The sequence below is a fragment of the Pezoporus flaviventris genome, unplaced genomic scaffold (genome assembly GCF_033815535.1).
Source record: "Pezoporus flaviventris isolate CSIRO_AGI_PZ_B2104156 unplaced genomic scaffold, CSIRO_AGI_Pfla_v1 ptg000083l, whole genome shotgun sequence".
NCBI lineage: Eukaryota > Metazoa > Chordata > Aves > Psittaciformes > Psittacidae > Pezoporus > Pezoporus flaviventris.
In genome coordinates this window covers 12,298,125-12,315,479 of record NW_026892631.1, presented here as the reverse complement: position 1 = coordinate 12,315,479, position 17,355 = coordinate 12,298,125, and the positions used below count along the sequence as shown (strand labels likewise).

The 17,355-nt window shown below is 38.2% G+C and overlaps 1 protein-coding gene across 2 annotated transcripts in view; it reads right to left on the bottom strand.

Moving 5' to 3' along the window:
• Positions 1 to 17,355, bottom strand: part of RBKS (ribokinase) — a 70,670-nt gene that overhangs the window by 35,874 nt on the left and 17,441 nt on the right. The window contains exons 2-5 of one of the 2 annotated variants that reach the window (XM_061475252.1): positions 16,260 to 16,392; positions 10,808 to 10,871; positions 7,988 to 8,050; positions 431 to 595 (exon numbers count right to left, since the gene is read on the bottom strand). In XM_061475252.1, coding sequence (XP_061331236.1) covers positions 431 to 595; positions 7,988 to 8,050; positions 10,808 to 10,871; positions 16,260 to 16,392 — 425 coding nt within the window. The remainder of the gene's footprint in view (positions 1 to 430; positions 596 to 7,987; positions 8,051 to 10,807; positions 10,872 to 16,259; positions 16,393 to 17,355) is intronic. The other variant, XM_061475253.1, reaches the window with a different exon arrangement.

The following is a 17,355-nucleotide window of genomic DNA, read 5'->3' as shown; positions in this document are numbered from 1 at the left end:
CAAGGGCATAAGTCTGTTTTTGAGGCCATTTCATTCACTTCATTGTGTGTACAACTTCACTGACTTGCATTCATTATCCTTGTTCTACTCTGGAATAATACCAGAGTCAGGCCAATGGTTCCTGACCTAACAAGATTATACTGTATTTCTTCACAGCATGAAAATCAGAGGAAAAGCAGCACCAAACATATACAGGTTGATTATATGGGTACGGGTCGATTTGCCATGCAAGGTAAATACTGCAAAGTTTAAAAACTGAACTCAGTTTTCATTGGTGTAGCATGGATTTGTTGGCTATTATTTCATTTCTAAATAAAACCAGTATGGCAGAAACCAGAATAGACCTCAAGATCTTTATTTAGAAAGCATGATAAGGAATATTTTTCATGCCACACAAATGAGGGAGACAGAATGGCTTACGTTAAATTACCTCCACTGGCACTTGCCATTTTCAGAACTTCAAGAGAAACAGCAGGGGTTATTTCTAGCTGGCAAACAACCACTTTGGCTTTACAGATGACAGCAGAAGCCCTCTTCAGATCTTCAAAATTTAAAAGCAGGTTGGCTCCTGGGACTATGACAATAACATTCTGTCCTAAAGAGAAGATATCGTGGTTTTTATGTTAACATTTGCAATAAAGTATGTAAAACAATTCCTTGCTTTTCTACAATAAATTTCAGATGAGTGTTTCAATTTACTTTCTAAAAAATCCACATTAAAGATGTATGCATTGCTGACATTTTCAAGTGTTGGATACTTTTAAGATTCAGCTGGACAGCGTGCTGAGCCATCTTGTCTAGACTGTGTTTTTGCAAAGAAATGTTGGACCAGATGATCCTTGAGGTCCCTTCCATCCTGGTATTTTGTGATTCTATGACATAATTGAAGATTTCAGAAGATAATCAAAAAGATCATCGGACTAATGAACCACCACACAACACATGCAGTATATATTCCATTGGGAAAAGTCACATACGAGCTTTCCCCAGACTTATTTTGGTGTTTTCTATGAATTCTAAAGATTCACTGTACATTCACTGTACTAGTCACAGTGGAGAAGGGGGACATATCCTAAGGCTGATATTTCAGAGAATCCTAGAATGGTTTGGGTTGGAAGGGACATTAAAGATCACCTCTTTCCAACCCCCTGCCATGGGCAGGGACACCTTCCACTAGGCCAGGTTGCTCAAAGCCCTGTCCAATCTGGCCTCATTTTTGTCTTCCCCTTTTAGTCAGCAGTTTGTCAGCACTACTTTGTGTTTGAAAAATAGCCCCCAAGTTCTTTCTTATTCAATCCAGCTTCATTTCCCTCCTCAAGAAAATAGAATGAAGCTATTACTTCTTGTGCACATAGCTGCCCTGTCGCATTTTACACACCTCATCAGTACTGAGCACCAGGATGGCAGGGGACACAAGTGATGGGGCAATTTGCATTCTCCTAAAATATGCCAGTAGCACTCGGAAAAGCATCAATGTGATTATTGAGCTCATGTGCCAAAAATGCCACAAACATTTTAAACTTTCCCATCAGCTGGGAACAGAAGACTGTTTCCCACAGCTATGAAAATTATGCATGTTCTGCATAGCAGCAGGCTTGCTCCATTCACCTGTGACACTTCAAGTCAGGGCCCCTAACTATCATCAACACCAGAATCAGCTAGTCACAAAAACCCAGAAAGGTAAAATGTCTGTGTCTAAGGAAAGCTTTATCAGGAGTGAGTAAAGAAGGTGGGTGACACATTCTTCTGGCCAGCAGAATGGTCTAAGCAAAACTACAGGTGCAGAAGCTCAGCAGTATCTCAAAGCATGTGAAAGATCCTTTTAATTCTCATAGTTTGTTTTACAGTTAGGTGAGGAGGGTCATTTACGTAGGTTCCCAATATTCTTTTGTTTTCCTTCAGACATGCAAGTTGCCTCCTTTTATTGCAGTTTCTTTCTTTCATTGTTTTTTTTTAATCTCTGTTACAACACCCAGAGACCTTCAGGCATAAGAGCCTTCAAATTAAAATTTATTGTTAATCACTCAGGTATTAAATTCAATAAGTCAGCTGTTCCTTGATTTACAGGCTCAGCCCGCCCCCGCTGAAGATTCCTTTAAGGACTGCCAATCATTAAAGGCTACCAATTCTGTAATGAACTGAATTACTCTGTAAATAAATATTTATGTTTTTAAATACATTATTTTTGTTGAATGGAACTTCAAAGTCCTTTGAATGAGAAATGTGCAAAGCTTGTCTCCGTAAATATGCTCTGAAAAGAAAGCAGGACAATGGAAAGAATAATATAGTGATCTCAGAGGGAGGGGCCCAAGCTTTCCAAAGCAATTCTGCTGTCAATGGTTTGGTACAGAACAGCTGCATATGAAAAGCAAAACCTCAGCATTTAAAGCCAACGCCCTGCTTTTCAACAGACAATGATGGGCATCTCGGATAAAAAAAAAGCCTTCTGCCAGAAGTAAATGCTACCAAAGATACCTGAACCCTGCAAAGGGAACATTCAAAGGCAAGTTGTGCCTTATTTTGAAAGCTTACAGGGTGCAGCAGTGCAAACAGTAAAAGGCAGGAAATCAGTGGACAAAACCACATTTCATTTCTGCCTGGACTCTGTGCTACCTAGAATCTTCAGACTCTATCCACATGTCTTGCTGCATTATCTTGCTGAACTATTTAGCTGTACTGACATGTATATTATTATTAGACTTTAGAGCTAATGGCCCAAGGCAATAAGGAAGGCTGTTTGCTTAAACCCATATGTGCAAATTCAAGGTAGACCATGTTGCACTGGATCCCAGTCAGAAGCTTTTCTTTGCAGCTACAGAAGGTCAGAGACTTAAAGTCTGCTTTCAAACCTGCCAGGGAAATGCAGCACCTACTGTGGTACAGCAGTCCGGATGGGCTTCACCCAAGCTGGAGGGAAGTAGCCACATTCTGTTCTTAGCTACATATACCACACTAGCTGTGAACGACAGCGCTCACCACAAGCTTACACCAGTGTGCATGAAAGGAGAATCTGGACCCATGCACTCATAATTAATACCAGAATCTTGTATTACCAGCAACCATTTTGTTGAAAGCAATTGCTTCTTGCCAGGGAAATCAGATGGGAAATTGGCACCAGGGACAATCGAGTTAAAGACAGATGGCAAAGAGGGGTGGGATTCATCTTGTCCAACATTGACTAATTCTTAAGTTTAAGAGAAAAATCCTACATTCTAGGAAATTCTAAGAAAACTGATTTCTAAAAAATAGTCTTCTAAGTTCCTTCAACAAGGAGGAGAGACAAGTATTTTCAGAGTTTTTATAATCTTACATATCTCAGATATCTGTGTGATGAGGAGATAAACTACTGTCCAGAAACGCCTATGTACTTCTGTTAACTCCAGGTGAAGCCTTAAGCCATACACCTCATTTGGAAACAGCTCAGGCGAGGTTAAATGTTACCCACACTAAGAATGAGAAAAATATACTCACTGCATTGCCATTAATTCCAAGAGATCTTTACTTAGACTAAAAATTCTCACTTTTAATGGGAGCATCTATATAATTTTAAGTTTTGCAGACATCAGCTGGAATATTAAGGGCCGCATTCACAGTTGCTATAAGCTAGAACAGCTAAATGAAGCTGATAAGCTTGTGGAGGCTTACACCAGATGGGGATTGGGTCCAATCAATACTTTAAATAGTGTGAATGCTGTCCCCAGTTGGGCTTCTAAACCTGCTACTGTCACTTCTTAGAAAGGTGGGTAACCCAAGCTAGATTTTTTTCACAAGTGACATTTTACAGAGGCCACTAGATTAGAAGTGTCAGCAGAAAAATCAAAGCCAAACCGTACACAATACAGTGCAATAACCATCACTTTTTAATATGGATGGCGAGCTAAAAGCCGTTGGTAGTGCTTAGAACTCCCCAAAATCTCAAACAATGTAATTATAACCTTAGCTGTGGAGATTCTGCATAACAATAAGTAAGCAAATAAACAAAGGTGATATTTGTGATCAGAAAATAATGCTACATAAAAAACGTTTGCTGCCAAATCACACAGTTCATGAATACGAGGGCAAGTTATGGGTGTGTCATGGTATCATCATTTTCATACAATTACTTGGTAGAAGCATTGTGTAGTCTGCTATACAAAACATTTAAGTTCATGAGGAATGCCAATATAAAAGTTATCCTATAAAAAATCAGGTGACATTTCTTCATAAACCTGAAGGTTCCAAACAAAGATTTTCTCTTTGGAAAGTATAATTCAAACAAGCTGGCGTCTGTATTCTACGTTTGCCCTGTTTATTTAGCCTTACCTCAATATATATTTTAAATGGGTTTATACTGGTTGTGCTTTGGTATTGAAGGTACACTAACCTATAAAATAATGCCTATTTACCATTCATGAATCATTAATAAATTTACCATAAAGTCAGCACAATGCCTATCTCAAGTGAGGGTTATCTCACAGTATTATGTGTAGGTGAGCTCTAAGCTCTAACTTGAAATAATCAAGAACACTTTAATCATGACCCATCAACCTCTGTTGTCTCTCCATTAAATTCTTGCTATGAACCTTGAAGTTGTCAGATCAGTCCTAGCTATCGGTCCAGCCAGGCCAGCTTAATGGCACTGTCAACACTCATTACTAGATATAGACAAAGCTGCAACAAACTTCAGAGGTGATCATGCAAAATATTACCCATAAAGAGGTTTTTTTTTTCCCTGTAAGTGTATGTAAAAATGCAACACACATCTTCAATTCATGGCATTCTTACCTCTTAATAGCACGCTGTTAGCAGAAGGTGTGCTAAGTGACAGAGCTAGCGGAAAGGTGGCAGGCTGGAAAGGGGAAAGAAAAGCTGGGCTTCAAAGTGATGTGATGCACTTCAAAGAGAATGTGTTAAGAAAAGCAGCCAAATGTACCAGCTTTTCTCCTTAAGGGAGAAAGTACAGGTTCAAAGTGTACAGGGTCCTGGTAAACTGAAGCCTGTGTTTAGTCAAAATCTACCTGAACAGGCAACCACATAAAAGAGAGCAACTGAAAGGAACACGAGGCTCCAGAAAGATTTCTGCACAGAATTCTGAGACCAGTCCAGAGGGAACCTTTGCAGTGTCTCTGGGCCGTATATTTTCCAGTGCAGCATTATAAACTCGTTATACATCTCTCCACCATTTTGCATTAAAGCAGCAATTTAACCTCTCTTTTATTGAAATGATACTGTCTTGTCCCAGAATACAACACAACTTTGAGAATATCAGATGTGCCTGACAACTGCCAAATTTTTAGTACTTTGCCAATTACAATAATGGGTGAGTTATAGCTTTGCAACTCAGTAACCAGCAAAAAAGCTTCCCAGAAGCTGAGCAGCACTGGCTAGACAGATGCAGGTAACATCCGGGAAAGTTTATTTCAGAGCCTCCTTTGACTCTGGTCTCTACAGCTTTCTTTTCCTCTGTATTCACTCATCCATCATTGCCTGCTCTCTCTACTTGAGTATCTCCCCTACTTCTGCCTGTAATTTTATTCAGTTGGTTGGAGTTGGCATTTTTCTCATGTACCAGTACTTGTAAAGAACTGGTAAGCTGCAAGTGTGGGTTAGGTGTGTGAAAATACAGCAATTAAAACTTGGTGATTTAAAGAGATGATACCTATGTTTTTTTTATTTGTCCTTCATTGTCTTAACACAAAACACCACCACTATCCCCAACTTCAAATGCTTCCCTTTTAGGTATAATTTGAACTAGCACAAACTACTTTACATCAGTGCATTGAATACTGTGGTGTTTCAGCTATGCCAGCACAACTACTGCGGTAAAACATACATGCGTAGACAAGCCCTATGGAAAGTGCTGTAAAACCTGTTTAAGTCAAATCAGCCAGGTTTCTACAGGGGAAAAACAAAAAAGAAGAAAAAGATGTCTCTTGCAACAGCAAAGCACAAAAGCATTGCTATTTTATTGCAATTTACGCAATTCAAGGACCAGATGGTTTTAGAGAGGAGCTGCAACCAGAACCATTACCAATTCTGTGCATGTGTTTGCTTTGTAGTATAGTTCTGACCAGGTTTGCTCTTCTACTAGATTTTAAATGAAATCTGAGGCCAGTAGTAACTTAATTAAGGATTTTTTCAGTTTCTCAGAGAAAGAAACTACATGACATTTTGCACTATTCATCTTACTATGTGAATAACAAGACTATCACAGACCCTTTGACACTAACATGTAAGACAGCCTACTGTGAACTTGTGCCACTGAACAATCAGTTTCCACTCCTGATGTTTATAAAGGTTTTAGATCCACAAGATGGTTTTGTTCATTAGCCTCCAGAAAGATTCATGGTGTTATAATTTTAAGAGGTCATCCTCTGTTCATTCAAGTTTAGACCACGTCTATCTTAGCTGGCTATGCATGTGGATCTGGAAGTAGTAAGACTGCTTCTTGCTCAGCTATTCTGGACAGCAAACCTTTTGCAAATCATGGTTACATGTACAGAACAGTGAGGCCTGGGAGCATGCTAGCTTTTTCTCACAGTCTCTCCTATTTACAATGGCAAGAGTAGTGACTCTATGTGGTATAAGACAGACCTTCTTAAGAGTTACTGTGGTAATTTATCTCGTGATGTAAACCAAGAGAAAGGGGTGGAAATAAGAGGCAGGTATCCAGTTTATTCCATGTATTAGAGCTACCTTATTTCTGAATTAGAGCTGTCATGCAAGGCTTTGATTAATCTGACTTACAGAAAATTAAACTGACATCTCCAACTAATTTGCCTAATTTTCTGAATGTTCCTGTGTAGACTTGCCTTTAGTCACAGTTCCTTCCCAGGTCTGCTCTTGGAGTGAACAGTCATGTTTCCTTTCCCATTTTGAGCTGTAGCCCAATGTATTACCATCAGGTTACAAAGCTTGTTAAATCAATGTGTAGCTAAACTATGGTAACTGTTCAAATGACAGCTTTTAGCTGAACTTAAAGTAAATTAATCCATCCAATCACACTTCATTTATTACGTTTGCACAACCATTATTGGTCTCCTGAGCTCTACATCTTGATCCAGACACACGTACTTCTAAGAGCTCTCAACAGCGCAACTTGCTTGAGGAAAAGATAGAAAGTTTTCAGAGGATAATTTAGCAACCTCGAAGAAGAATATGAAAACAAGACAAATTTTCTTTTCTTCTTCCCCTGCAATATGACAGCAAAGGCACAGACTAAGGAAAATTAACATAGAAAAAACAGATACGCCATTTCACTGTGTATGCATCACAGCAGATGTAACTTGGGATCAAGAATTGTGGTAATATTACAAGATCAGCATAAATATTTGTACTTACACTAAGGACAATTCCTTTTCCTGATTCAAGGCCTAATGACTCAGTGTGCTCATGAGGGAAACCCTTTCCCCACAGGACACGAGGAAATGGAAATGGCCTCAAGTTGCACCAGGGAAGGAAGGTTTAGATTTCATACTAGGAAAAATTTCTTCACCAAAAAGGTTGTCAAGAGTTGGAAAGGGCTGAAACAGGGAAGTGTCTGAGTCGCCATCCCTGGAGGTATTTAAAAGACCTGTAGATGTGGTGCTCAGGGATATGGTTTTAGTGGTGGACTTGGCAGTGCTAGGTGAACGGTTAGACTCAATGACTCTAAAGGTCTTTTTCAACCTAAATTATTCAATGATTCTACAGTAAAAGTGGAAAAGGAGAGCTTTAACCTTCTGCTACACCATGTGCTCTGGCCAATGTAAAACTAGGTGGATCAGCTGGCTGACTGAATTATGGCAATCACACTGTTAATCTAAGTATTTGAATTTTGCCACTTTCAGGCACCTCATCCTACAACACTGTCTGAAATAGAAGGAAGTTTCACAAAGCATGAATAAAATCTTGAAAAAATTAAAGATGTAGAAAAAAGTAATTCCACAATTAACAGTGATAAGGCAAAGGTTTCTTTTATGGCTGTAGAGGCAGAACAAAGAGGACAATTCAGAGTAGAAATATGTACCTTCACTGTTGACAATTATTGAAGCAGTTCCAGTAGCAGCATCTGCAGTCTGACCTACAAATGCTAAGAAAGGGAAAAGTTACAGCATGCATTAGTTCAATACATTACTTTCAACCAATAGCATGTGATGCAGTTTAATTGAATTAAATCTAAAATGAACCCATAACCTCCAGTAATTTAAAAATGCTAATTACTCTTTCATGTGCAACAATGCCAGAGAAGCTAACAACAACAAAAAGTGTTAATTTACACCCACAAAACAGAAATGCGAGTCCAACATTCTTTAATTTGGCTACATCTCTGCTTTAGAAAAAGCATATTATTTATACAGCCTTCTCAGGCACTCTACTCCTACGTGGAAGTATTTCTTTTATCCAATGAAACAAAAGAGTCAAGGCTGAAGAAAACAAAAATATTAAAACAACACAGCATTTAATTCTGTGTAGATTTGCATTTCAGCAGTAGTATTAACATGTGCTATAAAAGCAGTGGTGAGGCTGCGTTTCCTCTTTGGATTATTATTCAGCTAAATTAACTAGAAGTGAGGCTGGCAGCACTGCCTGTTACAAAGATTGTTCCATGTTTACTACTATAAGAACCTGTTTTCAGCCATCAGCAAATTTGTCAGATATTAAACAAATTATAGGTGGAGGGTTTTTTTAGGGAGAACTGTAGTAGAAAACTGTCAAAATAAGTTTTGTTTCTCCCTCAAAAAACAACCCCTGTATTTGAGACAAATCTACTATTTGAGGCAAATTCTGGTGACCTTTTTAAGAAGTTCTCGTGCCCTAACCTTGTAGAACGTGGACTTGATGCTAGGCAGAAGTTGGCTTCTTTCTTAAGATGTGCCTTTTGCAGCCAATTTAAAAATCTGCTCAAATTTGAACAAGGCTGAAAAAAACACATAACATCATGCTCATTCAGGTTTGCTAAAGTATTCCAGGTACTTGCCCTGGAGGTACCCTTATCTAGCTCAGAGTTACAGGGCTCAGAGCAGAACCTTTGCTTCTCTTCACCATGAGTTAGGCCTGCACACTAGCATTGAAAACTTGCGTCTCCTGTGCTCTCAGTGCTCTTCCTGCAGGAAATAAGCAGCATGAGCTGCAAGCTACCCAGTTTACATCAGTAAAGGTCTAAATGGTCTGAGCAGCACTGGTAGCTGATTGTTGTGGAAATTGTGGAAGACAAGAAGACTGGGAAAAGAAAATTGAGAAATGGTTTGAAACTGGAAAGAAAAGGGGTAAGATGATACATTAGGAAACAGAAAAGTGATGCAAAGAAGACATACGACAGGTATCCAGGATACGAAATTCGGCAGAACTGGCATTACAGCAAGGATTATTATCCAGTAGCTGGTATCTTTATGTATAACAACAGAGATAGGCTAGATGAGAATGAAACTGAGATGGAAAGACAGTGACTGAAGTAAGACAGTCCTAAGCAAACTGAATCACCCTTGCCTGCAAATCCTGGAATGCAAGCTGGGATCCTGGACCAGCATCACCAGCACTACATCCTATCTTCCTGCAGGGCTGATCAACACAGTGGGTGACTAACACCATTCTGAGATGTTTTTAACTCAATCAGCAGAAATTGGTAACTTGGACCTAAAACTTCCAACCCTGCAGCTGATCTATCTAGGTATCAAGGAAGTGCAACATGATGGAATTTCTGATTTTTTTTTTCCCTTTCTGATTTTTTTCTTTTGCTGCTATAAAGACTATTAAAAAATCTATGTTAAGTTTGCAAGAGCAATCACTTAAATCAGAAAACATAAAATTTAAGGTTCCTTGTGGAATATACATTTTCATTAAGTACTATGCATTATAATAGCTTTATTTACATGATCAAAGTCTTTATTCATGAGGTAGGCATGCTTTGGAGAGATTTATGACTGTACATTAACAGACATTATTTTTATGGTAGCCTTGCTTGGTTTCTTGCGTAAGTTGAAAGACACACAATGAATAAACCTGTATATGCACTGGTGAAATATTTAGATGCTGTACTGATAAGCCTAATAAAAAAGCCCACAAAATACTGATAGTTCTGTCTTTAAAGCAGGATTTGAATACAGTAAATGAAGCTTGTGGCTGAACATTAAGCAGAAAAGATAAACAGAATATTGAATTGCCACTTAATGATTGCATCTGCCCATCCTTGTCCACCCTGAAGGAGACGAGTCATGCAGACAAAAATGTGACCATGTAGTCCAGCAGCACACAATAATACATTTACATAAGAGAAAGAATTAGGCTTACAAAGATGCAAAGATATCTAGAATACTGTGAATGTTTAATTTTCCCTTTTCTCCAAAAGCTTTTAACATTGATTTTTGTGTGTATGTGAGTTAACAAATATCCGTTGCAGTCTCTAAAATGACTGCATGTGTCATTTCACAGAATAGAGGTGAGATGCACTGAGTTGACAAATGCATTTCCACTCTATCCTTCTGTTCCCAACATGAAATTCAGAATGAATAATCAGACTGGAGTTTCAATTTCTCACAGGCATTACAATCATTAATGCCAGCCTAAACAATTGTATTTCTCCAAGATATCTTCAGGTGAATTCTACTGATGTAATCAGCTGAGATTTAGAGGTAATAACACTGTATTTTATTTTTAGTGGTACAGCTGATTTCAGAAGTCCCTGTATTCTCACTCATATTCATTCATTCCTGCCAGTTGTGTCAAAATAATTATTCATAGCTCTGAATGGCAAAACACATCAAATAAGGCAATAAAATAAGAAACCCTCCACTGCCAGCTTTTAAAGCTTAAAAAGTATACATAAGGTTTCTTTAAAATAAAATTTTACCTGTAGAAATACCATTCTTCTTCAAATTTTCAACATAATCATTGCCAAAGGAATCCTCCCCAACCTATACAAAAGACAAAAGGATAGGTTTTCTCTACAGAAAAGTGAGAGGATATATAGATCATCTTTACACAACAGAATCCTCTACTGTAATCTGAATGTAATACTTTCTGTTTTGCAGCACTTTGCCTTATTAACAAACAAATAATAACCTAATAAATAATAGTAAAAATGTATTAATAGTATTAATAACCAATAGGAATAGTGTTCTGCAGTTTCCCCTCCTGTATTACAAAACTGCCCCGTACAACAATGTTGCTATATTAAGGTTTTATTCTTTTAATACCACCTGGCACTGAAGCTTTCTGGGGACTGTAAAATCTGGAAGAGTACTGAATCATTCAGCTTCAAATTGAAAGCATTTATAGTAACTCCCATGCCCTTTTTAGTTGCATTTCATGTTTTGAATTTTCTACCTCAAGTTTCCTCAGTGGAAAAATATCAAACTGTCCTTATAGGCCAAAAAGGGACGATAAATATGGCATTGATGATTTCTGTAATTCTCAGCGCTAAATGTACTGTTTACAAATTCAACATTTTTTGTTTGCTTTACCCAGCAACAGCAGATTAAGTTGAGTTGGGAAGTCAAGCTATGCTCTATTGTTTTTCTAACAGCAAGTTAAAGAGTTTGTAATTTCAGCTCCACTAATCCTTTTAGCTGAACAGAACTCTGCTTGCTGGTTATTCAGACTAACAAATTTTTTTTGGTAACATTACACAAGCTGAACAAAGGAGATGAGGTATGTGGAGAAAAAAAATGGTGTAACTTGCCTAATGTCAAAATGACACTTAAAATATATTTAGAAAGCCAACATAGTTTCAAATTCACTACTTTTAGTCTATGTCTTCAGCATGCAGAGTGTGTGCTCCCACTTCCAAGGTTAAGTTTTGTAACTGAGTGGTATCAAAGGCTGACCAGTACTACGGGAAGCATTTTTGCATGAGAAGAGAAAACATCTTTCAGATTAGAAGCTAAATCAAGATCCTGGTCACAGTCTAAACAGCGAAGGAATTACATGGGAAGCCCTAACTAATGACCCACCTTCTCATAAAACAGCTCTAAACAGCTAATGGTATATTTGAGTTACTGGAAGCACAGAGCAGTTGCCCCTATTGCCTGCTATTAGAAATTTGTCTATTCATGAGCTCAGTACTTTAGAAAGCTCAGAGAAGACCTGAGTGCTAGCTACTGATCACAACAATCAAACCCTGAGATTCAGAACTGTATCATTTAAAGTGTCATGGACGGATGATCCTTCCCCCACATGTCCTATTGCACAACCATGTTTTGAAACATACTTTCATTTCCTACAATCTCTATAAGGGATTTTTCTAAAGTATTATTAGGGGTGGTCCTGATCTTTTACCAGATGAGGACGGCAATTTAAGTCAAAACAGTCTAAGCAGACAGAACATTCCTCTAGTACATGGAAAAAAAAATCCAACCAACATTTCTGTGGGTCACTGTGTTATTCATTGTTTGCACATTAGAGTATTTCTGTATCTCTGACTACTCCCAGTTTGCCAGACAGGGCGGGTTGTCAGAAGCTGCATCTTCTGACTGCTTCAGGCTGGATGACTGCAGCCATCTGTGATTTCAACCTGAGCTGTGCTCACCTCTGCAGCCTAACAGCTGTACTACTGGAATGCACTCCGCCTGATGGTATCACCTTCTCCCTGCCTTGCTGCTACAGAGCTTCTACAACAAATCTTAGGATTTGCTCAGTTATTTCAGCAACAAAATATTTCATAACAATTTTTCAAAAGCTCAACTGAAACTTCCTTCCTTCAGTTCTGGGTCCTACATAACTGACAGACAGGCATCCCGTACTGTTCAACTGTCACAACAACTGAGATCAGCCGTGGTACTTTTGCTCACAGCAAGACACTGCAGTGCTGGAGGGAAGCCCTTGAAGGGGTCTCCATGGAGGTCCTTTTCCTCTGGAAACTTTTTTCCATGTTAGTTCATCAGTATCTAACCCAGTTAATCCTAGAGCGTTTGAAGGGCTTATCTTTCCATTCAGGCTTTACCCCCAAGGAAGAGAGAGTACTGGGCATCAGGCTCATTTTAGATTAAAGGCATATTTACTGACCATGTCAAATTATGTAACATTGTTTTAAATATTCTCTACTTTTGCACAGTCCTTGATATTGAATAAACAGAAAAAATAAATGTCTTGGTCTGTTGACCACAGAACATTGTATGTACTGAAATAGCGTTTCTTCTTTCTTGAGTCCTTAACAACAAGCTGTTTGTACAAGCATTATGGTCACATAGTTTGCATATTAGAACAAGTGGAATTACATCAGTATTTTTCAGTCTGCTTTCTTCCTGCTCACCATCATGTTTTCCATGTGGAGCTAAGGGACCTGGCTGGCACCACAGAAGCTAAAATTCTAGCAGCTGAGAGAATCAAACTCCTCTGTACCTGAAAATTAATTGCAATAAAATCATGTACCTCTTAACAACTGTTTGTTTAATCTGTTCTATATGCTCTTTTTTCTTCATTAGGGAACTAAACAAGTACTAAAGACTAAGACAGAAATACAAAAGGAAAAAACAATTGATGTTATCCATCATATTCTGGGCTGCATCTGAATATAGCTATGTTCTTACAGTGAAATGAATAAATAAAGTATTCTTACAATAAAATTCTTACAGAACTTGAACTTAAATTTGGCTTACAGATCATTTAAAAAGAGAAGACTACATAGCATGGTAATACAGCTCTTCCTGTTTCTAAGTAGGAATCAAATGCAGCTGGTGTTTAATAGAATTTAGTATGTGCAGTATCAGGCTAGTGACATCTATGTCCAGTGAGGAGGATTCTAAATTGTTTGTCAGAAGTAAACCAGGCCTTTTTTCAGTACATGCAATGCCTCTCAGACTAACATCCCTCCACCATCTTAATCCAGGATGTTTAACTGATTTTTTTGGTAATGGCCACTAAAAAAACAACCAACCAACCAAACAAAACACCCCAAAAAAAACCAAACAAAAAACCAAAAAATGTTTGGGACTTAGGAATTTCTCAAGACCACTGTGCATTTTTCAGTACTGCAGCAGGGTTCTTGCATGAACGAGCAATTAATTTATTTGCTTGCTTCCTTGAGTTACCTGACAGTAATCCTTTACTTTTCTCTGAACAACAGTCTTTGTCTTTTTGAAGTGGCAAGTTTTCCATCAATATGTTGTCTTACTGTACTGAGCAAATCGAGGAGGGGAGTTTCAGACTGATACTGTGATACATACTGATAACCCAGAGTAACAGCGGCCACTTGCAGGGACATGCAGGCAGAACACTGTTTGCATTTCCACTACTCAAACTCAGTACTTGATTTTACATTAAAATTCACAGCATTCTGTGGCATCTCCAGTCAGAACTGTAAGTCATTCTAAAACTCCCTTTTCTCTCAAACCCTCGCCAGATAGTCACTGGCTCTCTTTTGCATTTTAAAGCTCTGAAGTATGAAGAGTGCCTTGTCATTTGATCTGAGATGTCTGCTGCTACTCTTGCTGAGGACATCCTCAGTCTAAATTACAGTCCTTGTAAGAGGATGCCACACTCCAGCACAATATCTCTCTAGTATTAATACCAATTTTATTCTGTGAACTTCAGAATGTAGAAGGAATTGTTGCACTTGTACTGGAAAATAAATGTTGGGAATTATGACCAAAACATAAGCATATTACTGAGCACTGTGTATGTATGAAGGGAAACCTGGCTTTAAGAACCACTGAATACTCATGATGACTTGTTAAAGTAAAGATAATCTAATTGTAATGGCTCATTACTGCCTGACTCTTCTTATTTTACTCAGCAAGAAACTTTATACTACATCCTATTGACCTCTGCAGATATAAGACTGTGCTGCCATGGGATGAGACTATTCTGGGAGGCTACAAGTGCATAATTAATTCAGAAAGTAAATACTGCCTTTTAAAATCTAAAAAAAACCCACAAAATATGGATATTAACAGTCAATCTCTGCCATTTCTTTGCTCCAATAAATACACATCAGAATGAAAGAAAGAAGACTGGGTTTTACTGAAATAACATAAATATGATTTTGGAAAGTAATTAGAAATTATAGTAACTGCTATATTTTATTAGGAATGCAAACGTTTCCAGAAACATGTATGCACTGAGCAAAGGCTAGACCATTAAAAAAGAAAACAAAATTCACACTTTCAGTGGAAAAAAAACCCTGCTAACATTTAGCAGGAAATGTTAGCAGGGAATTCATTGCCAGTTCATCTTGTTCTTGAATCTGATCGTTATTGAATGCAAAGATGATCAAATATACACAATATTACAGAAGCCCAAACATTGCCAACATATATATATATATATAAAGTACACTGCAGAACAAGTAGTGATAATGACAGACATAAATTATTGCAGGTGTAATTTAGACTTATAGCTATCATTCTTTAGCTTAAAGATTGGATTGGAAAACCAGTGAGAAAGGCTTCTTTGAGATGTTTCCAGGGTTTCTCAAAAAATCCCTGACAGACAATGATCCAACAAATTTAGCATCCTCCCCAGCTATGGCAAGAACAAAGTATGCCCAGTCAATTTGAAGTTTCATTTACAGTTGGCACAGGATGGACATTAAGGCTACAGAGAGAGAAAATTTGATCTTAACTTTGATAATGATCACCCAAAACTGATAATGTTTAATGACAAAAATGAAACAAAGTCATTGTAAGAATGTAGCATCTGCCAAGCTGAATCAGCCCAATGGTCTGCGAGCCAGCCTCTAGAACTGCTGCATATTACATGTTCCAGAAAAGCAGGCAAAAAAATCCCATAGCATGCAAAGGTGCTAGGATTTGGATGTGAATATCTCATCCTAATCCCAAGTAATGAGATAATGATTTAACCCTTGAAGCACAAAGTTTTGCATTGCTTCTCAAAGTTGTTACTGGCTTATCAGTGTCTGGTTTTTAATCACTTACAAAGTAAATTTCAGATGGACTGCAGTGCCTAGCACCTGAATGTCATCGAAGAAGCCCTGATCTTTGCAACAGTGGCGAACATAAAAAGGAGAGGCTAACCAAGATTACAAGAATTTCGAACATCTCAAACTCTCTCCCATTCTCTTTTCCATGGTGCATCAATCTTAAGTTTCGCAATCCTTCTTTATACGCAATTTCTGCCAGATCTCTAGCCAACTAGTCTTTGGTTCTGGCAGTGTTTTTAGAACAGCCTCCTCCATGCTTAAATTTATAGCTGAAGTAAGGAAAAGAAAAGAGAATTAGAGAGGGATTAAAACAAAAAAGAAAACCCAAAACCACGAGGAACTTTTCTGTAAATCACCTAAAGGTTTACTGGAATTTGCATAAACATTTAGTTCAGCTGTAATCCAAGAGCATGTTGATGCTTACCTTGCAGATCAGTGAGGTCTTGGCCCCAAGTCGAGCAGACTGGACGCACTGGTTGGCTCCTTTCCCACCAAAACCAATGAAAAACTTATGTCCAAGGACAGTTTCTCCAGCTCTTGGCAATCGTGTAGTAAGGCTATTCCAATTTAAAGCAATATTTACAGCATTAGTGACTGAAAATAACAAGCATCTTCAAAATAAGAGTTACATTCTTATAATCCTGAATGGTCCAACAGCCAGCCAGTAAGACCAAAAAAGACTCAAAAGACCTTTTAGGGTCTCTACTCCACACCCCACCAATTTAAGTTTATTTCTTATAGGCCACCCAGTCGAACTTCTTGTTTATTACTCAAGAGAGGTACTTCATTTCTTTTGTTCATGTTTCATGTTTCTACAGGAAAAGAAGCGCTTGATCCCTGCCTGGGATTCCCCAGTGCTAGCTCGATACAGATAAATAGTAAATCTATAGCCTCACTGCTCATGTTTTACTGTAACATTCAGTTCAAGTTTACATATTGTTCATTTAATTTCATTACATCTAATTATACCTTCTTGAACCACCCTCAGTAATTTTTCACTCTGTTGGTGTTCACACCCCTCCAAACTGTAGATTGGTATCAAAACCTTCCTCCCCTCTGCTGTCACTCAGGAGCCCTGTACGTATTTAACTTTTCCCTTTGTGAAGTTTTTCTCTCACAAATCAAGCTTTACAACTTCTCAGCATATTTTTTTTCTTGAATGCAGTCCAATTGCATTTACATCCTTCTGGGGATGGGTGCCCAGAATCAGATGCACTAATACAAGCGGAGACCCATCAGGAGTGTGTTCTGGTTTAATTCCCATTTTGGAAAAAAGAAAACAAAACTGTAATTCTGTTAACCCCACCAGATGCTTTGCTATCTCCAGCAGAAGTTGAAAGGAAGAAAAAAGACACCACTGAGACTATGTGAAGGAATTTCTCTGAATCACAGAATCAGCCAGGTTGGAAAAGACCTTCAAGATCATCAAGTCCAACCATTCCTCCAGCACTGCCAAGACCACCACTAAACCATGTCACTAAGGGATGCAAAGGGCTAGCTTACTTTTGCCACTTCCATTA